Source organism: Notothenia rossii (genome assembly GCF_949606895.1).
Source record: "Notothenia rossii genome assembly, chromosome: 2".
In the NCBI taxonomy this organism is placed as follows: Eukaryota; Metazoa; Chordata; class Actinopteri; order Perciformes; family Nototheniidae; genus Notothenia; species Notothenia rossii.
In genome coordinates this window covers 86,710,482-86,734,714 of record NC_136904.1, presented here as the reverse complement: position 1 = coordinate 86,734,714, position 24,233 = coordinate 86,710,482, and the positions used below count along the sequence as shown (strand labels likewise).

Sequence of the window (24,233 nt, the reverse complement as noted above, 5' to 3'; positions counted from 1 at the left end):
TGTTCCCTGTTCTACAATCAAGTAAGGGCTGAACAATAATCGTGTCATGGCGATAACCGTGATATGCGCACGAGCGATATTCACATCACAGGGACGTGCGATTTTATTAATTTTTTATAATATATATATATATATTTTTTTAGGACGTGCGATATTAAGTAGGTACATTAATTCAAACACTCTCTCATGTCAGGGGTACTTGAGTGAGTGACATGCAGGCTCTGCATGCACAGCAAACCACCAATAACAATCATTCTTGATCAGATCACAGCAGGCCCCGCCCCGCTAGTTTGCAGACATCAAAACACCGGTGAAAATGAGCGAGGCACACGAGGACAATACCGGCGAGAAGGAAGATTTACTTCCAAAAAGAAAAGCAACATCTGCCATCTGGAAGTATTTTTTATACAAAAAGGTTCTTCTCTTCTTCATTCACAGATGAACCCCCTTATTTGAGGGTAAGCAACATGCCATGACATGACATGTTAGATCATGACTTAAGGTATGGTGAGTCAACCAGTTAAGATCCAGACGTCCGTGACTAAAATCCTTCATCCGGTTAAATATAGTTAAAAAAAACGCAATATATATCGCAGGGGAAAAAAAGATCCCAATGTCAGTTTTTTTCAAAATCGTGCAACCCTAAATCAAGTTCCTGATTTCTTGTCTCTTCCATCTGCTTAACGAGTTCCTGTTTTTCTATATTAGTGATTGACAGTTTCTGTTCCTCTGGAAAGCTTATCCCTCCTTCCAGGGCTCCTCAGTGACATGTGACGAAGTGTTGTTGAACTATAAAGATCCTATAAAACCTACATACATCCTTTCCTCTGTGTGCACTCTTGCAGAATACTCTGTACTCTGTGAGACTTGTACCTTCGAAGCGCTTCGAATAAAGAACCAGAAAGACAACTCTCTTTGCTTCACCAGTTTATTGATTGATCATTCTAATTGTATATCTCCACAGTATTGACTAGGTCTGAGATTTCCATAACAAGTACTGATTGGATTTGATTTTTTGCAGCATACATTTGGCCATGTCACAGCAGGGAGAGAATGACCTCATACCAGTACGATATGAAGGTATTTGTATGTGAGTATTTCTATTTCCTGCTACTTTTTCACTTGCACACACAACAACATTTTAGAGGCAACAATATTGTCATTTTTACCCCATTTAATTTATCTGACTCTTTGTATTGTTATTGGTCAACATTAAAGTTCATTGATGCCTTGGTGAAAGTCACAAGATACCTGGCACCTTTATTGTTTCAACTGCAACAATAATGCATTAATATTTCTCTTTAAAATGGTGTGTTATATAGGTTTTTGTGGATGAAAATGGTCTGCAAAGGCTAAAATCCCAGAGTTCCCTCAAGTGGGAGTTTCTTCCGTAACATAATGACATCACAATGCCACCCTTGTGTTTCTAGCTAACCAATCAGAGCAGACTGGGATCTGGTTTCAGACAGAGGGTGAAAAGAGTTGCTGCAGCACAGGCAGTATGAGACAAATAAAGAGCTTTTTGAACATTAAAGCATGTAAACACGTCACAGTAGTGGCACTAAATACAAATATGAACCTAAAAAAAAGCAAAATAAGGCCCCTTTAAATAATATAAGATTATTCTGAAGAATGAGAAGTTACATTTTTTGTACTTTCATAATATTTTGATGCTTCTTCTTTTGTGCATTTTTTTCGAGTACACAGTTAAATGCAGAATCTTACTTGCAACAAAGTAGTTTTGCACTGTGGTATTAATACATTTACTTGAGTAAAACATCTTAGTACTTTGTTTACAGTGGCTGTAAAAGATCAGTTTGCTTGTAAAGTCGCCTCTTCACGTATATTTGGTTTGTATAGGATTGAGAGAGGTTGTTTATGTGAAACAAGTTGGTGTAAAGTGAGCAGTGTGTGTTGAGCGGTGTTGTTCTTGGTGTGTGTGAAACACACACACTGTATGGTGTAACATGACAACCTGCTCGAGCGCAGCAGCTGGGACTGTTGATGGTGAACAGGTGCTGCAGCAGAGATTTTGAGAGTTTGTATTTCTCTTATGCTTTCCACACGTGTCTGCACTGATGGCCCCTGTGTGTGTCCTGTGTGTGTCCTGTGTGTGTCTTTTAGTGTGTCTTTTAGTGTGTCTTTGAGTGTGCATATGGCCACAAATGTGAGCATGTGTGCACATTAACTAGAATGAGCGACAATGAGCTGTTGTGTGGCTGCTGCTGCTCAGAAACCTAATAGCCAAGGACACAGAAGCTCAGCAGCAGCTGTCCTCTGTGCACCTCCTATTTCACTCACAGCTCTGAGGGATTTACATCTTTACATTCAGGTGGAGGGTTACAGGCTTTAAAGAGGTAGTTAGTATTACGCTAAAGATGTATTTAATTGTTCCTAAAGAGCTGACTGAATCAGATCATGTGTTTATTTAGTTAAATAATACTTATTGTTAAATGTATTGATATACTGCCTTTCATGACATGAAACACAGCTCAAAGTGCCTTACAGTAGAAAGAAATCAGAAGTGATAAGGAGGAGACTGGGAGTGAAAACAATAAAATAATAAAATCCTAAGGAGATACGATGAAAGAATATGATTGCAATAAAAGCAAGTCTATAATGGTAAACACTTTTTTAATTTCATCAATGTGTTAGACACAGAAAGCAAATATCAAATCATAACGATTGATGCTAGAACAAGTTGGAATTAATTAAAAGCAAAATTATCAAAATACTTTTTAGGCCAAACTATTATATCCGTCAAATAAGTCGAGAAAAATGAAATATATTTAACAGCAAATTGTAGAAGTATAAAGTGGAGTTACCACTACCTTTCCCCTTTATACATGTACCTGAGTTTTTGGCCATTTGGAGGCACTAGAAACAAGTTAAACACACAACACTGACATATCACCACATTTTAAGATGTTATGAAACGGTTGTGCATTTACATCAAACCGTTGGAAAGCTATACAATATTGTATTTGGAGTTGTGTACTGGTGTCAGTCCAATATTTATTCTCTTTTAGCTCTGATTTTAGTCCCCACCATCTGATTAGGGAAAAATCTGGCCCTTCAGCTGCCTAATAATCCACTCTGTTTACCATCAGTCGCTAACTTTCTCTTTTGCTTTCTGAGCATGGTATGGTGTGTTTTTAGGTATGGTGTGTTTTTAGAGCTTTTTTGCTTAACACTAGAACCGCAAATCGGGTCAATTTGACCAAGAGCTGTTTTTTATTGTATATACCTTTTTTTCAATAACATATTAAAGTCTCCCAGTCCGTGACTTTTCCTGAAAGTGTGTTATGTAGCACCCTATTTTGTTAAAAATTGTCAATATGAAGTCAGATTGAAGAAATCGCAAAAAGAATTGCCATTTATACCTATTTCCGCCAAGCGGGTCATATTGACACACCCCTTTTCGCGCTATTGATTTCGCGTGTAAACAAACATGACGTGTTGCTATAGCAACGCCTTTTGTCTACTGCGGTTCCTTATAGATTGAGAGATAGATTGAGAGAGAGAGATAGATAGATTGATAGCGACAGTCTGTAGTGAAGGAGCGCGCTCACGGGAGACTGCTCGCGCTGCGCTCCGCAGCAAACAGCGGTTTGCTTTTCACCCAACAACGACAACCACCTCACGAAACGCTATGTTGTACCGTTAATAAACGAAACAATTTAACAAAATTACTAGTCAAAATACCAATACCACAGGACCATTTTTCTTTTTAAAGCAATACTTTTACCTTGAAAATCAATGCATTCTAATGCTGGGTCAATTTGACCCCGGTGGCGGTTTTAGGTATAAAAAATCTCTGGCGGTTCTAGTGAAGTGAGTAAATCAGAGCAGTGTTGAACGGCCAAACAATGAGCTGAAACTCCTTTTTAAAGCTTAAAATGAACATTGCTTGAACATTTTCATTTCATGTAATGTGATTACAAATTGGTTATTTATATCCACCAAGTATATCAACCTTGTTTCTTTCAACCCCTGCACGTCATCCGTCGCAGACTAACACTTCTGTATGTTGCACTCACAATAGTTTGACTCATTTGAGGATAATATACCTCCTGGATTCTTACTGTTCTGAATTTGCACCCTCATGGTTAAGGGCTTTTATTTTCAGTCGCTTTGATAAAAACTTAAATGAATGAAGTGTGTTTACTTTCCTATGTTTGCTCCGTTCCTAAGAACCCAAATCAGTCTTGGACATGTTGTCACTTGTAGGCGTACATACTGCTGTTAACTAGGAAATATAGACACTAAACCTTGTTGTAACCTAATTGTACTGTATGAGAAACTAAGATCAAAGAACGACCCGTCTCAGAGCTCATGTTTCCCCTCCTGTGGGCGGGGGTCTCCCTGGACGTCAGGACAGCAGCAGCACCTCCGCCCTGTGCACGCTGCCCTCAGTTGTCCATGCTTCTCCAGAAAGCGTGCACGTGCTGCAGATGAAACTTGAAGAAGCTGCAAAGACTTTGGAGTAAAACTATTTTCATTGAGGCTCAGCGGACGGATCTGAACTCACCGGGGCTAAACATGAACACCATGAAGGTGTTGGCTCTGACCCTCCTCATCACTTTGATGCACAGTGAGTATTGTTCTGCTTTTAGGAACGTTATAATAAACTCAGAAAAGAGGCTTATAGATCTATTGCAAAAGGTTTTACGAGAGAGAAGTGCATGTGTTAAAGCTTTAAGTGTTCCGTCAGTCTGTGGATGCTCCTACATTATTCACACCAGGTATTCTGTTGTTTCAGACTCGTATTTCATTTGAAATCTGGGTCCATCATATCAACATCTTCTCTGAAGGCCTGCATAGAAGACGCAGAATTAAATATAAATCCTATATTAAAGGGAAAAGTTAGAGAATGTACCAAAATGATATGTGTTGGTAGGAGGGCCCAACCACATTTTAGGAAAATAAAATGTATTTGGATTCTGCTCTCATATCTTCACCCCAATATCTCTAGATTAGAAATATATGATAATATATTTTGACTAATAGTTTTTGTTGCTGCAAAGAAAATTGTTAAAGTAAAAAAAGACTTAACCCTCCTCTATTTCTGACCCCCTTCTCCCTTTACTTGTTGTACAGTCCGTCATAAATGCAGAACATATGCAGGTTTTTTTTTTTTTGTGTGATTGACTTCTAAATGAATGAAGAGGTTTTGTTAGGTGATGCATGTTTGGTCTTTGCAACAGAGAAGTTGTGAAAAACTGTGGTCAATGCTTATGATTTCAGCATGAAGCAGACAGAAATTATTTTGGTTCATGATTTATTGATCAGTAGTGTTAGTGCACGTCAGGAGCAGAAATGTGATGCGTTCAGGGACTGCGTCAGAGGCTGAGATTGTGCAGGGAGTGGTTCTGTTTGGGCTGCGTGTTTACATGAAACCCACTCTGATGCCGTTTGAACCCGAGATCTTCGGCTGATGAAACAAATCTCGTGGAGGAGTCTGAGATCCCAACGCTTCAGTTTGAAGATGGCCCCCGCCTGACCCTGTTGTTGATTGGACTGAGATGAAATACGACCACTTGCTATCTGGAAAAATGCATTTGGAGCGTTCGTGGGATCTCTCAGGGGCAGAAGCTGCTTTCCAAACAAAATGCTTTATGTTGATAATTGCAGTTTTGACGTTTGTTTTGATCTTCCTTGTGTTTCCTTATGATCAGGGAACAAACAAAATCACAGAGATTAAAAGATATACATCCTTATCCTCAGTCAGGACAAGGCTGATCAAAAGTAAAGGATCCAGTGCATGGTGGTGGCATTATTTGCAAAGTGTAAAACCTTTTTAAAGCACTTTTTCTACTGCTATGAGAATCCTAAAAATGTTTTTTTTATGAGTAAAATAATCAGAAAACATCTGGAATACAATGCATTTAATTTCTGTTTTTACTGTAGGTTTAATCGGGTTCAAGGCAGAGAGGTTTAGGTTAAGCTGAGGGTCATGGTTAAAGTTTCATCCAGTGTGGAGTGCTGCAAGTGTGTGTAGATATCTGTCTGTGTGAGTGTGTGTTGTGCCAACTGAGGAGGGTAAGGTTACTTTCACAAAGAGCTGCTTTGTCTCAACAAGCATGCTCTCCACGCATGTGTGCGCCACACACGCACACACACACACTCATGCATTGATCCCATGTGTTCTCTGCATAATACCAAACAAGGTGTATGCATTATTACCTCGAATATTAAAGCTCCTTAAGTGATTCTCCGTTGTTGTTTTTTCCTTATTGTCTTGTTAAATTAGTTAAATCCTTCACAGGGAACAGCAGCTGGGAACGTTTGCAATAACTAATTGTTAACATGGATTTATAGTAAAATAAACTGCACATTATCAATGGGATTATATTCATTTTGAAACATTACAGATAAAACTTTGACTTTGCGTTTTCCTGCAGTAAAAACTTGTTGCCATTGAAGTTGATCAAAAATGCATTGCTCTAAGGCGGCTACCATTACAGTTTTGGGGCATCTACAGCATATTTTTAGATTTAGACTCATACATTTTGTGGAGGAATGCAGTGTGTTCTGAAGACACTTCGTTAGAGGAGGTTATCAGGTCGGGATTAGGCAGCTTGTCAGAGTCATCCATCACCTGCATTCCTAAACACCACCGCTCCTGGCACCACCAGGCTGTGTGTGTGTGTGTGTGTGTGTGTGTGTGTGTGTGTGTGTGTGTGTGTGTGTGTGTGTGTGTGTGTGTGTGTGTGTGTGTGTGTGTGTGTGTGTGTGTGTGTGTGTGTGTGTGTGTGTGTGTGTGTGTGTGTGTGTGTGTGTGTGTGTGTGTGTGTGTGTGTGTGTGTGTGTGTGTGTGTGTGTGTGTGTGTGTGTGTGTGTGTGTGTGTGTGTGTGTGTGTGTGTGTGTGTGTGTGTGTGTGTGTGTGTGTGTGTGTGTGTGTGTGTGGAGACAGACAAAGAGCAGATCTGCACATATTCTGTCTTGGAAAGTTAACTTTTTTCTATATGGTGTGAATCCATGATGTTTGTCTGTGTTGTCTCAAAACGTGTGTCACGATGGATATCATGTCATTTTTCTGTAAAACAATTTTACCTACAAAAAAGTAGCCTCAACCTGATTGTTTTCTTAAAGTGAAAACTGTCTTGAAGATTGACCACAGCTGACCCTCTCTCCTGCAGGTCCTCTCTTTCTGTCAGTGACGGTCAGCAGCAGCAAACCCAAAGTGGAGGTCCACGAACACACAGGTCAGACTCGGCTTATTTGACTTATCCTAAAAATCATACATTATGTGATTAAAGTTTTGTTCTTTTTAAACGTGTTCCTTATATCTTTAATGCTGTATGGATTTCACCCTCACTAAAGAGCAATTTAAACCTTCACCAGTCTCAAACCATATTTTCCAATGCATTCTTTTGCCATCAAATTTGACATTCAGAGTGAAACTGATTGAAAAAATGTGGCCTAATATGAAACTTTGACAATAGAACTTTAACACAGTTGTGACAGAAATCAACATAATTAGCAAAAATTAACCTAAACAGTTACTTCAAAGAAAAGTATATGTACTGTATTCACATTTTTCTTCTTGTCCTACCAGATGCTGTGCTGGCCTGTGAGTTCAGGACGGAGAAAGATCAGAACCCCAGAATCGAGTGGAAGAAAAAGGGAATGGGGGTGACGTTTGTGTATTTTAATCACAAATTCACTGGTGAGTGACAGACCTACAGGAAGTCCTTTAAATCTCTCAACAGAAATGCCTGATATTGAGTTGCCTTTCTTCCCATCGTCCTTTCATAATCACCCTTCGATTTATTCATGTTGTTAAGCTGTACCTCTGTCCCCTCCCACCATAGGCCAGTATGCCAGCAGGGCGAAGATGGAGGGGGCGACGCTGACCTTTCACTCGGTCTCTCAGAAAGACTCGGGGGAGTATCGCTGCGAGGTGACGGCCAGCGAGGACCACGTGAGCCTGGGAGAAGCTACTGTGACGCTCAATGTGCTCGGTATGAAAGGGACACCTGCCTCTGTTATAGTGAATATGAAAATATGCTTATATATTAGAGCATCTTTAGTGTCTATAATGTGATGTATTTTTGAATGAATGTGGGCAGGATTTGGTTATAAAATTCATACAACAAATTCAATTGAGAGATTTGAGGCTGCGAAGGTCTGTTAACCGCCCTCGCTTGGGTGTAAGATCAGGAGTAGGAGGAGAGTTTAATGATTTAAAAGGCACCTATTATGCTAAATCCACTTTTTCACGTCTTTTATACATCAACATGTGTCCCCTCTGTGTAAAGAGATTCTGAAAGTTTCAGGAAAAAAGATTCTCACTCTGTTAGTCCTGATCCATTTCTATAAAAACCCGTCTGAAAATGAGCTGATCAGATTTTGGCCACTTTATGATGTCATAACGATTTTTTGGCTTGTGTAACCATTAGCCAATCAGCAACCAAGGAAGCCCCCCCCCCCCCCACACCTTATCACCTGAATCTCCTCCTAGAGCACCATAGTGTTCTTGTTAACCAAATCTCTCTCAGAGGGGCGTGGGGAGGGGCTCCTTATTTTCATCTAAAGTAACAGACAGAGAATCAGCACTTTTGAAACGGGGCTGAAACAGAGGGGATTATGGGTAATGCTGCAATGATCTGTTTGGTATTTCGAGCCAAACACTTCAGAGACATGTTTTATATCTGAGACCTATAACATATTGATGAAAAACAGTATAATAGGGGACCTTTAATCAAAACCACAACCACAATCTTTTCTAAATGTGAACCAACATTTTGCCAGCTGAATTTCCACCACACACCTCTTCCTGTGAATATTGCTAATTCTATACATAACTGGATCTGTTTCCCCCCCTCTTCTTCCTCAGTGCCTCCTCACGTCCCGTCCTGCGAGGTGCCCAGCTCGGTGTTCGTGGGCTCCGGGCTGGAGCTTCAGTGTAAAGACAAACTCAGCGTTCCCCCGGCCACTTACCGCTGGTACAAAGACAACAAGGCCCTGAGCCCCTCAGCAGAGACGCAGTACAGCGCCGACACCAGCAAGGGCACACTCGTGAGTACACACTATAATTATTCAATTACTTGTATATAGACTCTCCTTGCACTTATTCTATTGTATTTGTAGTGTTATATTGTTGGAGGAGCCTGTGACCTAAGATTTTCATTGATATATCTACACTGTACACATGACAATAAAAGCCTTGACACTTGAATCTTGAAATACAAACACCTGAATGCACCCAGGAGTTTAAAGACATCTCACATCTGTAAAGACACACATTAATCTCCTCACTTTGTATTTTTCTGGAGCAGGAGTTTACGAGTGTGACCAAAATAGACGCGGGGATGTACCGCTGTGAGTCCTCCAACAGCGTGGGAGCGCCCAAGAGCTGCGTGGCCAAACAACTCAAAGTCATTGATTGTAAGAGGTTTTAGTAAAACTCCTATTTAAAATGTACATGTCTCGCTTCACTCACCAAACAGTGAGTAATTCCTCTCTTCCCCCCCCTCCCAGATCCTTTGAATACAACGGTTTTGATAGCAGGTGCTGCAGCTTTCCTGGCGCTCGTCCTCTTCTGCTGCATCTGTGTGTGTGTCTGCAGGCGCCGAGGCTGCTGCAAGAGTGAGTGGTCGTGTGATGTGTGTGAATTGTGAATTTGCTGGATAGAAATGTTTAAAGAGTGCATTCAAAATGTGTAAATGTGACTAAATGCATTCCTTTATCATTTTAAATGGAAAACTCAGTGCAGTTTCTGTGGTTTTATGGAATATTATTATAGTGTTTTAAGCGTATTGTTTTGTTTTATACTGCTCCTATCAGCCTTTTTCTTATCAGGGAAATTACTCTAAAAAGCCACTGTACACCGGCTCAGCCCCAAAAAGCAGACATACCGATTAATTGACTAACTTGTGAGGTGAAGAGCTAAGGAGCCTGACATTTGCCTCAGTAGAGCTGAAACAGAGTGAATATTGGATTTACATTTGTCAGGTTGGACAGAAACAGGAGTCTGAATGCATACTTGAGTAAATGTACTAATCACTATCCACCATTACCAACTGATTAATAGACAAATGTGCAGCTTAGTCAGTGACCATTGTTGGGTTCAGAATTCCAGAAAAGACAACTTCTAAGTTTAACTATTTATTATAAAGAGAGCAAACGATATATCACTTGGCCAAGGACTCGTCACGACTTGGAAATCACAGGCAGCAAAGCTGTAATCTGTAACCACCAAATCCGCCAACAGCCTCGAACCTCGTGCAACAATACATTTTATTTCACAGGGCGTTGTCCGTACATTTATGATTGGTCAGGACTAGATGAAGAGATACCGCGGTTTAGACTTGGTTCTCTTTGGTTGGTGCACAGACTCAGACAAGAGTCTCTTGGCAACACGATCCTCCAATCAGCATTCAGCCGGCTGGCGAAATCCCTCCCTACTCTGTCTCTATCATATGTAATTTGTTTTCGCTAACGTTTCTTCAGATATACTGTAGCGGGAAACCATAATGTTGCTTCCTAGCTTTTCGTGGGAGCGCGGCATAAGGCCGGTGCGATGTGCTGTTCTGACTACCTCTTTGTGTTCTCTCAGTCTTTGCATCTGACCTTGCTACTTTCAATATTGCAAGCTAAACACTTTCTCATGTGACGTTTCCCTTCGTTCCTATCCTCCCCATCAGCACTTGGGGGCGTGATTGGGTCCATTTATTCCTAAGTCACAGCAACATAAAATGAGCACAATAAGCAAATAATGTAATAAATAAGAATCTTGTAATGTTATATAAAAACAGACTCCAGACCATGACAAATGTTAACGTTTCTTCTTTGTCGTTTCTTTGAACAGAGGAGAAGAAAATGAAAAGGTGAGGGTTTCTCTTGTTTCATCTGACTCTTTTTGTCTGTAACCGTGTGTGTATTAGTTGATAATTAACTCACATTTCCACCCTTTGTCTTTCAGCAACAAATCCTACAACCCTCCTCCTCCGCCTCCCATCCGAAACGTGAGTGATCAGAGGGATTGTTGTCGTGCCAGGGCTTGTTTTGCTCATGGTTGCCATTTAAATTCTGCTGATAAGTTGCTGATAACACTGGTCTCGGCTAATTAAAGGAAATGATTCATTGCCTGTCTCTCTTCTCTTTTACAGATCAAGCACTACAAACAAGCTCACTCCTTTATGATCTAAGAGCGGAACACTTTGACTTCAAAGCATCCAGAATATAAAGTGTGTACTTCTTCATAAACACAAAGGAAAGTTTCTCAAACTCGCCTTGCTTTTGGACGGGCAGTATGAGAAAGATAAAGACGTTTATGAACATTAAATCTTGGAAACATGCCAGAATAGGGGCACACAATACAAATATGAACCTGAAAATGAGAATAACAAAACCCCTTTAAGATTTAAACAAGATTTTCTACTCTTTGTATAGCCGCTTTCACACCAAGTGCTTTGCCGTACTTAGTGCCCAGCACTTAGTGCCCCCATGGAACTAAGTACAGATCGCGTTCACACCGGAATAAGTTCCCTGAGGGAAGATTACGCAAATGAAGCCGCTGACGTCACTTCTTCTTCTTCTGCTTTGGGTTTACTGGCAGGCCGCAAACAACTTCACGGCGTATACTGCCACCCGAAGTCCCCGGCCAAAAGTCCCCGGAGTTGGGGACTGGCTTCAGTAGAAGCTGCTGGGACTCCTAGCAGCTTCTACTGAAGCCTTCCGAGTAAATCGCCAGAACGCCGACAACTCCTCATCTCCACTGCTCCCATGTTTTTTTTTGTGTTGCCATAAGTTAGTCTCTCTGCATTGCGAGGCTAATGCTAATAATGCTAATGCCAGCAAATGCAAAACTTTTCAGAGTTTTACGGGGCGTGGTTTGCAGTTCGCCCAGCCAATCGAAATTGGTACTTTTTTCTCCCCAGGATAGTACCACCTCTATAGCAGGGACTAAACATGGGGGTAAAAGTTCTCTGAACTAAGTTCTCTTTTTGGTGTGAACGCAAAATTCCAGGCACTAACGGAACTAAACGGGAAAAGTACTCCGGTGTGAACGCGCCTTTTGTATCAACTAACCATCAGTAATGTAAATAGTGGCCTTATCTCAGCTCCTTCAAAGCCACATTATATGTTAAATTGTCATATTTTTCTCGAGTGTAAAGACCTTTTTTATACCTCTGTTTTTATTCATATCTTTCCAACTTTTCTCAGACTTTATAGGCCAAGTTCACAATGCATTTTAATCTCTGTTCCGCCACCTATAGGCAAGAAGCTGTTATTCATCCAAATACTGTATAGATTCTATCCTTATTATTGCCTTTCATTTATATTCAGATGCAGAGATGTTGGTTTTATATGAAGTAGTTTTTTCTCTTTGTCATTTTTGGAATATATATATATATTTTTAAAATGTGTGTGTTTGTGTGTTGAACTTACGATTGTTTAATATTTGGCTGTATAAATTCAAATAATGTGAATTGAGCGACAAATGAACGGGTGTCTGCACACACTGAATTGTGCTTTGAAAAGCTTTTAAAAATATTTTGATACTGTTTTGATGTTCAATAAAGAATGATGAAAACATAATGGTACATTGGTTTTTATTGGCCTATAGTTTTAGGTATTATTAGCTAATCTAGAGAGAAATCTAGTTTGGTTAGCTGAATGCTAATGCTTACAAAAACGTAACTATGCTGTTTAAAATAGGCAATGTACAAGTGATAGAAACATTTACCAAATATAATAAAATTGCAATAAAATCAAATAAATTCAGGTTATTTCTTCAGAAAGTTTCCACTTGTTCAAAGTTCATAAATAAACTTTAAGAAAAACATTACAAAAATGTATGTGCTCGTTTTTAAAGGGTTTGAACCCTTTGAACACAGATACAACAAGATAAGCTAAAAACAGAACGTAAAATGCTGTACTGTGGAATAAAATACTGCTTATTGTAATAATAAAGAAACATGTGAGCTGCAACAAAATAATACATGTGTGCCTTCATAGTATGATTGTTAATAATAATATATTCTGCAACTGTAAGGAAGAGCCTATTTTCATTTGCAGTAACAGAAGGCAATGTTGGAGAAGCAAACTTTAATAAATGGTTGAGATATGACATCAACTCCTACTTCCCAATTTAAAGGTCACCTATTATGCAAAATCCACTTTTTCATGTCTTTTATAAATAAACATGTGTCCCCTCTGTGTAAAGAGACTCTGAAAGTTTCAGGAAAAAAGTTCCCTCACTTTTTGTCCTGATGCATTTCTATAAAAACCTGTCTGAAAATGAGCTGATCAGATTTTGGCCACTTTATGATGTCATAACGATGTTTTGGCTTGTGTAACCATTAGCCAATCACCAACCAAGGTAACCCTCCCCCCCACCTTATCACCTGAATCTCCTCCTAGAGCACCATTAGGCGCTTTCACACATTAGAACTTAGTTCATGAGAACTCTTTAGTTTAGTTAGTTTGTCACTTCTTCTTCTTCTACTTTGGGTTTACTGGCAGGCCGCAAACAACTTCACGGCGCATACTGCCACCGGAAGTGCCCGGCCGGAAGTCCCCGGAGTTGGGGACTGGCTTCAGTAGAAGCTGCTGGGACTCCCAGCAGCTTCTACTGAAGCCTTCCGAGTAAATCGCCAGAACGCCGACACCTCCTCATCTCCACCGCTCCCATGTTTTATTTTGTGTTGCCATAAGTTAGTCTCTCTGCGTTTCTGCGCTGGGCTAATGCTAATGCTAAAAATGCTAATGCTAATTAAATGTTGGCTTCACAACACTTTTTGGGAGTTTTACGGGGCGTGGTTTGAAATCCGCCTAGCCAATCAGACATAGGAACCTTTTTCTCCCACGAAAGTCCCTGCTCTTTAGCAGGGAAAAAGGGGGTAAAAAGATTCTCTAGAACTCATTTTAGTTCCGGATTTTTTGGGTGTGAACACGACATTTCGGAACTATATGGGAACTAAAGTGGGAAAAGTACTGCGGTGTGACCGCGCATATTGTGTTCTTTTTAACCAAATATCTCTCAAGAGGGGTGTGGGGGAGTGGCTCCTTATTTTCATCTAAAGTAACAGACAGAGAATCAGCACTTTTGAAACAGGGCTGAAACAGAGGGGATTATGGGATGCTGCAATGATCTGTTTGGTGTTTCAGCCAAACACTTCAGATGTTTTGTATATATCTGAGACCTATAATATATTGAGGAAAAACAGTAAAATAGGGGACCTTTAAGGTTTCAAATCAACAAGAAACCTTACAAAACAGGTGAAATTTGTTTAGAAATATTTCTCATTTCTTTCTTTGAAATGCAGTCTGCTTCTCTTTCCCAGACAACACTTGATGTGTGTTTGTTCCCCACTAGATGGCAGCAAAGCCCTGACTCGGCTCACAGCAGCTCAGACTAGCCTCCAGCTGCCAGCCGTTATCCATTATTAGTCTACAAACAGAAGCACTGTTGTTCTCCTCCCTTTGTACTCGTGCTTCTCCGTATTGTGCCGCCCATACATTAGAAGCCGTGGAGAGCACTGATTTCCTGCTGCTTCACTTCACTGATGTTTAAAACATGATGCATAGTCTGAGTACCACGATTTAAAGATATGTCTCATGTTTAGACCTTCACATTTTAGATGTTACATCGTGATGTGAAACTGCCACAATGCAAACTGTGTGTCAGGATCAAAATGTATTCTCGTACATGGCCATAACCTCCTCTAATGATGACGTTAAGTGGCTCGTATTGATTTGATAATGTGGCTGTTTGGTAGGTCCAACCTTTCTGATCCTCCACTCTGGCTGCAAAGAAAGGAAATCAGCCAAGCTCTAAAATATTCAAATGTTGTTTCACAGTCTGTGTGAAAAGCCTCAATGGGAAGTGCTTCGGTTTCAGAACACTGGCAGGGTTTTCTATGGAAGGTATTTATAGGTTCAGGATGTCTGCATTGAAGTCATTCATTACTCATTACTCACAAGGATTTCTGTGTTACAGACAATATAATGTGTAGATGGCAAAATGAAAAAACAAAACATCCTATGGGACATTAACCTATTAAAGGTGGGGTAGGTAAGTTTGAGAAACCGGCTCACTTTTTGTTATATTCCATGGAATGCTCTTAACATCCCGAAAGCAATGAATATCTGAAGTGCTTTGACAAAGAATCCATCACAAAAATGTAACCCGTGGAAGCCGTAGTACTGTAAAAAGCACGGCCAATCATCTGAGCCGGCCCGGCTAAAATAACTGGATGACCTACCTGCCTGTCAGCCTTCCATCTGTGCACAAACTTATCTCGTGCCCTCATTGGTCATGTGCGCGTTCGTGTGTGTTGAAGGAGGGGCTCTGTAAGGAAGTGGCAGATTTTTTCCGGCTGTGTATTTTCAAATTTTAGCGCACTCGAGCTGGTTTCTCCAAAATGACCTACCCCACCTTTAATGTTATGTCTTTTAGCTGCGATGCATTGAGCAGTTATGTCTTTCTCTCCTTACACAGCTCCCATTATGTAATTCCACAATGTGCACTACAGTACTCTTTGTCCATTGTATATCATTTTGACTAGACATTTGGGAGACATTGGGAGGCCCGATGCCCGAGCCCCCTCACAGATTGTACATTTATTTTTATTTTATATAGATAATAATAATGAACTTTTAAAATGAATGTCACATTTTGAGATGGAGCTAATTAAAAAATCTATTTGAAACTAGATTTGAGAAACCTCAACACCCATGGTCCAAACCAACAGGTATGTCTTGTTATGTTGGCCATGCCATTAAGTATACCTCACTTTTTACGCTTACATTTTTTAAAAATTAACATAATTATGTTTTAAAGAAGATATAAAATCGCAATGGAGCCTATTAGTTCATGTTCATAATGAATACTGAGTTAATAAATCAAGTTACTTTTTTAAACGACTCTATTGGACTCATTTGTTTACTTTAGCCACATAATGACATCACTATCTAACACACGCACTTACCTCTCACAATTAGTTATTAGCATACAGTTGGGACTACAGTAAGGCCCTATGGGAAACATTACTATATAGTGGAATATGCTGACAGTACAGTAAATTGTCAGCAGTTCTAGACACAGCGTAGGAGTTTCCCTCAACGTGTACGAATGCATCGCTAGCAATGAAACATAAACAAAAGATCCTGGCTGAACTTAAAATATCAGTTATACGAGCAAACAGACACAAAGAGCTCCAAGGAATAGAAATCAGATGACTGGAAGTACCCAAATGATAGCCAGTCACACACACACACACACACACACACACACACACACACACACACACACACACACACACACACACACACACACACACACACACACACACACACACACACACACACACACACACACACACACACACACACATCCCATACATCTTGAGGCTGTTTAATGTTGCAGCTCGACCGCCAGCTATAGTGATATTTTGTGGCTTCCCTGGAACAGACCATTTTTCTATTTTCATGGATGCTCGCCCTGAATTACAGCTCGAGGGGCTGTTACATCACGTTTTGTTAATGTGTGTGTATCTGACATATAGCGACAGAGGAGAGCAAGTGTGAAAATAAGTGAGGGAGAGAGAGGGAGCAGTGCGAGTAGGCGGTAGCTGTCAAATGAAATATATGTCAGTACCACTGTTTTCTTAGATGTTAAATTAAGCTTCGAGCCAGGTTTCGTCCAAGATGTCTCCCTCCTCTGCTGCGTGGCACAGGAGCCTTACCCACAATGCTCCCTGAAAACCTCCTGGAGCACCACTCTCCATGAACAGGTGGAACAAAGCTCACAGCACATGGCACAACAACACCCTCAGAGATGAAGTTGCTTTAAAAAAAATGATTTAACAACTCTTTATCTGTAAAAAAAAAATCTGTTTCCTTCGGTTTTATATTAGTGAAGTTATGTTTTCTTGTTGTTGCTCATACAGGGATTGCAGATTGTGGCAGTTCCCATTGCTCTCCACTTTACCAGTTCTTGGGTTATGCAAAGCTTACATCACACAGACATTGATGTAACTTTGCCTCGGGGGAATTTTTGTGGCAAAGGGAACAGGAGGAAGACCACTGACACAGGGACTACCACAGGAAACTCTCTCTTCCCTCTGCCGCAGCAAGAAACAGCAACATTTAAACATTTAAGACCGACCAGACGACATCCCCTACTGCTTCATTAAATCTTTAAACTGCGGTTCTCTTACAATGCTCTGCTGTGTGTGTGTGTGTGTGTGTGTGTGTGTGTGTGTGTGTGTGTGTGTGTGTGTGTGTGTGTGTGTGTGTGTGTGTGTGTGTGTGTGTGTGTGTGTGTGTGTGTGTGTGTGTGTGTGTGTGTGTGTGTGTGTGTGTGTGTGTGTGTGTGGAGCAGAGAAAAGAAAAGGTTTCTGCTCTCTGTCTTCACTCTGAACTGTGCTGTTATTCAGAATCATTCATTGACAAGACTGCTCTGTGTAATTACAGCAGAGTTTGAGGATGGAAATGGAATTGTCACTACACACACACACACACACACACACACACACACACACACACACACACACACACACACACACACACACACACACACACACACACACACACAGCGTCCTGTTCTCCTGCAGAGGCAATCAGTCAAGACTTTAAAACTCCCACAGCCGCACTGTGCCTCTTATTTGAGCTCAAAAATAAACTGGGTAGGACATATACAGTGTGTGTGTGTGTGTGTGTGTGTATGTGTGTGTGTGTGTGTGTGTGTGTGTGTGTGTGTGTGTGTGTGTGTGTGTGTGTGTGTGTGTGTGTGTGTGTGTGTGTGTGTGTGTGTGTGTGTGTGTGTGTGTGTGTGTGTGTGTGTGTGTGTGTGTGTGTGCCCTGAATGCCGAATAGGTTTGCTAATAGTTGTTGTATTAAAAAAACCCAGCATGAAGAACAGATTGTTATTGTTAATGAATCCAATCAGCAGATCATGTTTTTATTTCAAATCAGAGACTGGTGCTGTGAATAACCTTTATTTTAATCATAGAAAAGATTGCAGATTATTTTCTCGATTAATGCATTTTATATTAAAAACATTGGAAACAGTAGAAAATGGCCTTCATGATTCCCCATAGCTCAAGCTTATATATTTAAATGTCTTGGTATATCAGATCAAAATCTGACGAGGTATAGTGTATATGATAGAAAACTAATTTAACAAATATACAATATCATTTGAGGGGCTGGACCAGAGTTTTCAAATATATTAACTAAATGATTCCTCAATTATCCGAAACATTTAGCTTTGATGCCTGGAAAAGGTTTGGACATAGATTTACATTTTAACTCGTGCACCATGCATAGAGACTGAAATAAACAAATGAACAGATATGAACCTGAAAGCACACTATGTCCTCTTTACACATCTCACAGCAAGTAAACTTGATTTGTATATAAGCTACTAGTTTTTATATTGTGAAAGCCATCACACTTGATGCAGCCAGAGAACCCAACATACTGTACCAGGCTGCTGAAAGCTTTGCAGAGCCCGTAAACTCCTTAGGACATTTGGTTTTATGTTAATATGAAACATTTCTTTATATAGATTTCCATTTTCAAACAATCGAAAATCTCATACAAAACTCTTGTCTGCCATGTATCCTCAAACACAATGAGGAGGCTCGATTTGCTAAGATCACAATACATTTTGAATATCCCGACACCAGCATCATAACCAAGCCTCCTGCAGAGTGTGTGTGAACGCAGCATGTGTAGCATTAAGCATGCAGACCTTTCACTGCCCATCAGCACCTCAGACCCTGTGCTGCAGTGTGCTATTTGATAACACCGTTTAGCATTCAAGAGGAATCCTCGGCACTCAAGTACTCCCCCAGTATTATGCTTTTAACTCATTCCCCCCAGAGGAGCAGAGGGATAGAGAAGAGAGGAGGGAGCGCAAAGGAAGGCAGAAACAGAAGGATCCTTATGGGAAGGGTGGAAAATTCATATGGCAAAAGCCCGCTATAGAATTCCTGTCAGGATTCTTTGGACAATAACCTCCACTATCCAGCCCCCCAAGACACATTTAAATGCTTTCACAATCCCACTCCCATCTGACTTCCCTGGCTCAAAGTGTGTGACTGCGTACAAGCCGCTCCACTGTCCCGCCACTTGCCGGATGCCACTGAACGCCTCTGTGTTGGACTAGACTTTCCGTCCCTTGAGCAGTGCTTAGAAAACATCACAATGCATCCCATCAGTATGTGAAACGGCAGACAACGCTGCTAATAGCTGAATAAAGTCATGCTCTGTGTTTTCTTTTAAAAGAGGCAAGGTGTACCTAAGCCTTTGCTGATCCACACGGCCACAGGAGCCATGCTGAGGTCTGATTGCTGTGTGATTTGAGCATCCTCAGACCCACAGCTCATCAATACCCCTCACAGTCAGATCTGTAACACACCGCAGCAGGATCAGGCATCAGCAAGATGAATATTTATCCAAGCCATGAAAAGGCTCAGGAAACAATTTATTCGTCACAGAAAACAGTCACAGACCAAAACTCTCTGGACATTTAGAAAAGAATAAGACTAAAGGGTTTATTGTCATGTGCACAAAAGGTACAGCGTAGTTTGAATGAACGTCTCAAGCCAGGCTCCTCCATGAGCATGACATTCAATGTACCTAAAGAGGACATTATACACATTTTCAGGTTAATATTTATATGTAGTGTCTTTACTGTGACATGTCTCTATGCTTTAATGTTCAAAAAGCTCTTTATTGTTATCATACTGCCTGTGCTGCAGCACCTCTTCTCACCCTCTGTCTGAAACCAGAGCCCAGTCAGCTCTGATTGGTACTTTAAAATCACAACATTTTAAGTTGAATGGAGGTACTACAACTTCCATGTCGTGACGTGACGTCACTGGGACAAAAAAATGTCCCCCATTGACTCACATTGCGAAGAGACGTCTGTAGATCTGTAGCCCTTATTTGAATGATTAGGTTTTAAAGTTGTCAAATCCACTAAAAGCCGAGTGTACCAAGTTTCACGTTAAGTAGCTAATTTGAGCTAATTGCAAATTGAGCTAACATAATAGGCCGCTCCTTCATTCGCCAGCCGTTTAGATACTTAAAATCTGTTGTTTTCGGGATTAGAATGCTTTGGTTTGCATATTCCCCAAGACGGACGAACCATATCCTCCACCATTTGTGACCGTCTCTTTCTAAGCCCGGCCTTTTGCAAAGATGTTTTGATAATGGCGGCCGTTTTTTTTTTGACTGACCTTGCTTGTTTGTTTGTTTGTTTGTAGCCTTTATTTAACCAGGTGAAAATCCCATTGAGATCAACGATCTCTTTTTCAAGCACATTGGTTACACATAAAAACAACAGAAAACAAAAAGGATATCAATACAACATAATTACAGGGGTATACATTAGCAACCTAGCTAATTAGCACATTTCTTATGGTAACGTGTATGACCCTTCACCGATGCTGTATACCAAATGTAGTGTTGATTGACTAAAAACAGCAAAAGTTTTAGTAATTTCACAGTTTTTCATCGTCAAGTTTCAAGTCAATTGGACAAATGGGGGGAAGTTATGGCCTGTCAAAACTTGTTTTCAGTAGGGGGCGCTAGAACTGGAGAAATCCGAGAACTGATACTCGAAATTTCAGCTAGTCCTGACATTGGTGCAAAATGTATGTTTCAAAGTGAGGGGCCTGCCAGGGGATTATGATGATGTGAAGTTGTTCGTACGCTTCCAGGGCAGACGTTCACCATGTGTTGCAGCTGATTGGGGAAAAAAAAGAGCCTCAGGTTAAATCGTGTGTCTTCTGGATTAGAAAAATGGTCTCGGCTAATCTGCTGGGATTCATTAAAATAGACAGATTTGACAGCCCAGTCCCCAGGATTAATAAAGTGGAGAGTGGCCAGCAGAAGGTTCCCAAAGAGTGAGCAAACAGGAGAGATGTTATCCCTCAGTCCTCCATCTCACCCTGCTCTCAGACCCTGCTCAGGTCCTCCCTCTTTTCTTCCTTTTTAAACCCAGTGAGCAGTCTTTAAAACAGGATGTGGGGGAAAACAAACCCCTCAGCTTATTAAACCCCCCGGTCCACAGGAAGAGTCTTTCATGCGGAAAAGATTTACGCGGGGAGGAATTTGCTCGATTCTGTCCTCATTTCCGTGTGCTGTACACACCAAATCCCCTTCTCTCTGCAGCATATTGGAGTCTGGCCTTCCACCGCTTTGTTCTGGCATCCACTAACTTCTCTTCTTCGCTCTGATTAACTGAGAGGCAGATTTTTTTCAACGGGCCATGTTTCATGTGCTGGCCCTTATTAGAAGATGTTATAAATACCACCTCCCTGCGCCCCTCCATCCACCCCACCCTGCCTTCTGTCTCCTCTTTCCATCCACCTCTCTACACTCTTTTAATTTCTCATCCGCACAGCTCTCCTTCCTCCCTGTATGATTAAAGGTTTCTCTTCAGATGTATTTTTATGAGCTTCCTCGCTATGATTATGTTCTTTTATTCGTTTCTTTTGTCACGCTTTGTCTGTTTTCTGTGGTCTATGTTTGATTACAGCTTCGCTCTGTCTGATTACGACCTCTTGTCTCTGTGAGTGGTGTTGTCTTCCTCTCCCCCCCCCCCCCCCCCCCCATCAGCCGGACTGACCTTGGCAGAATTACAGAGTCAGGGATAGCGACAAATTCAACAATCTTATCTGATCGCAGAATGAAAACTGAAGCCGGTCTGAAAATCTAAAGAGAAAAACAATGTGGTTATTGTGAGGTAACAGCTTTTTATAAAGGGAAGGGAGCAACACTTTTTTACTCATGATGCTTTATTGCATGAATGAATGCAGATTATTTTACCTTCTTGTTGCTCACATTTAAAGGGGCCCTATTATGCTTCCCCTACCTTGTGTGCATGTAAACGGTCTGCAACACCTCCATTTGAATCCTTTGTCTACTTCTGTAAAATAGTGACATCACTATGTAACCTGTGCAGTGGCGGAGCCAGGACATTTTCAGTGAGATGGCCAGGATGGAACCAGTGATCATTTTGTGGTGGCATTGAAATCACTATTATATGAACATAAAAACACATCTCACTAGAAAACAAGGGGTTATTTAAGGCACCTACAACACACCTCTACATTATTTGGGATTAAGTGGTGGAATAGATCAAATAATATTCAGTATATCTAACTATGTTTTTCGTATTCCCGCAGGCAAAGTGTCAACGAAGCTTACATTATACAAATGTAATGCAATATACAGACTGTTTAGCTTATGGTGATCAGCAGCACTATGAGCTCATTCTCTCAGTGTATCATCAGGAATACAGAGACACACACACATCATTTAAAGAAGAGTTTTTAAATTAAATTATTGGTTAAGAATAAACATCTTAAAGTAAATAAAAATAAACCATAGCCCTTAACCCTGTAAGGCCCCCGGTTGTAATTTTACAACATTACTTTAAGCTATCCTAAAAAATTCAGTAATTTTTTTTTTTTTTTTTAAAGACTACATTTACAGAGTCAAAAGGTCTTTTTGTTCAGCCTCATAATGCTATTGGGTAGTACATGTGTTATAGGTCCTGCCCTCTTGCCATACACGCCAGGGATTTTGGGCCCCATGAAAAGATATTACATTGGGCCTCACCACCAGGCCCAGGCCACGCCAAACAAGCACAATTGCTGTAACCACACCTCCAGAACCCAACCAACTCATTTATTCTTTAAATAACTCTACCTGTACAGGCTTGCATCTATCTTGTAGTCCAATACTAACCGCACAATATTTACTGACACTGAGCTGTGAAAATATAACACTGTGCAGACGTGCAACATTCTGCTGCAGTAGAATTCACTATTTGATATAAGACTAACATTCCTGACAATATATCTCAATAGTCATCTTTTATGGTGTAAATGCCTTTTTAATAATAACATTTATGAATGGAACATTCTCAACATGAATGCATAAATCCAAATAAATATAACTTAAATGTGTGGAAAAATACTGTGTTTTTTTTTAATTAGATGTTAGCTTTTTGTTTTGATATATATATATGTATATATATATTGTATTCCAGTCTCCCTTCAGATATGTTAAGTGGCATGACATTCAACACAATGCTGCTCACCTCCTTCAGTTGGGAGAAAAGCTGGTTCAGGTTCAGCCTTATGGGGGACAGGGCTGCTGAGCCTAAAGATGGATCTGTTGGTCCTGGCACCAGGGGGAGGGACAACTGATTTAGTATGAATAGCTGCTAAAAATGTACCTGCATTTAATAAATGTCAGCTAAAAGAGGAGTGAAATCAAAAACCTTTATAGATATTAACAGTACTTAATGTCAGCTTAGTACAAAAAACACAATGGACTACGCGTAGCTAACAGACACATTTCAACCACTCATAGACCACACCCAACTTTTCTTTGAAAAACTGGATGACATACTGTCGCCCTTTAGTCCCTCTCTCTTGTCTTTCTCTCCTTTCTTTTCTCTTTTGAAAGCCTGAATTTGTTAGTCGTTGAGACATGGTTCACGTAAGTACTAGCATCCCTGCTCCTCACATGCTCTCACTCTCTGCTAGAAAGTGCCGGTGGTGCTGCACCGCGTTTGGAGGCAGGACCAAACCATTACATGTAAATAGAAGGGGGTGTACAGAGGCTTTGGATCATTAACTTTTGGAAGAAAATAAGTTCAATGAATTGTAAGTTTAGTGAGTACATTATCAATATAACATCCTATTAATGTTAATAATGAATGATGAAAGGTTACTTAAACATTTTTTTCTTAATGTTTTGAAATAGTTTGGGCCCCCGTGGTGAGAGTGTTTGGGGTGGCCAATAGGGTGGCCAGAACCACCCCCAGCCACCCCCCAGCTCCGCCACTGAACCTGTGTGCTTCTATTGGCTAGTGCTCCAACATATTGTACGTGAGACAGCGGTCGACCAATCACAACAGAGCTGGCCAGCTAACCAATCAGAGCAGACTGGGCTCTGGTTTCAGACAGAGGTTGAAAAGAGGTGCTGCAGCACAGACAGTATGAGAAAAATAAGGAGCTTTTTGAACATTAAAGCATGTAAACATGTGTTACGGCCTGGCTCATAGGCTGCAACAAAGATGGGAGACCAGACAAGTTAAGTGTAACAAAAGCATATTTATTTACAATACCACAAAAACCAAAGGTCTTCAAAGCAACCTAATAAATGTGGAAGTCAGTTATCAGTAATGGTTGCGTGTATGGGTGTGTGAAAATGTGCAGAAACAAAGACGTGGCTGTGTCCAACAGAA

General features: G+C 40.6%; 1 protein-coding gene across 2 annotated transcripts; it reads left to right on the top strand.

The window, feature by feature from the left end:
- The first annotated feature begins 362 nt into the window (after positions 1–362).
- jam2b (junctional adhesion molecule 2b) lies at positions 363–12,550 on the top strand. Of its 2 annotated transcripts, XM_079665029.1 has the most exons (11): positions 363–458; positions 1,022–1,090; positions 7,144–7,209; positions 7,563–7,673; positions 7,819–7,968; positions 8,844–9,025; positions 9,286–9,394; positions 9,488–9,595; positions 10,818–10,836; positions 10,932–10,974; positions 11,119–12,550. In XM_079665029.1, the coding sequence occupies exons 2-11, from the start codon at positions 1,054–1,056 to the stop codon at positions 11,155–11,157; spliced, it is 864 nt and encodes a 287-aa protein (XP_079521155.1). In that variant the 5' UTR covers positions 363–458; positions 1,022–1,053; the 3' UTR covers positions 11,158–12,550. The 2 variants fall into 2 exon arrangements, with proteins under 2 accessions (XP_079521155.1, XP_079521154.1); XM_079665028.1 differs by lacking the exons at positions 363–458; positions 1,022–1,090 and adding an exon at positions 3,738–4,594.
- The last annotated feature ends 11,683 nt before the right edge of the window (positions 12,551–24,233 follow it).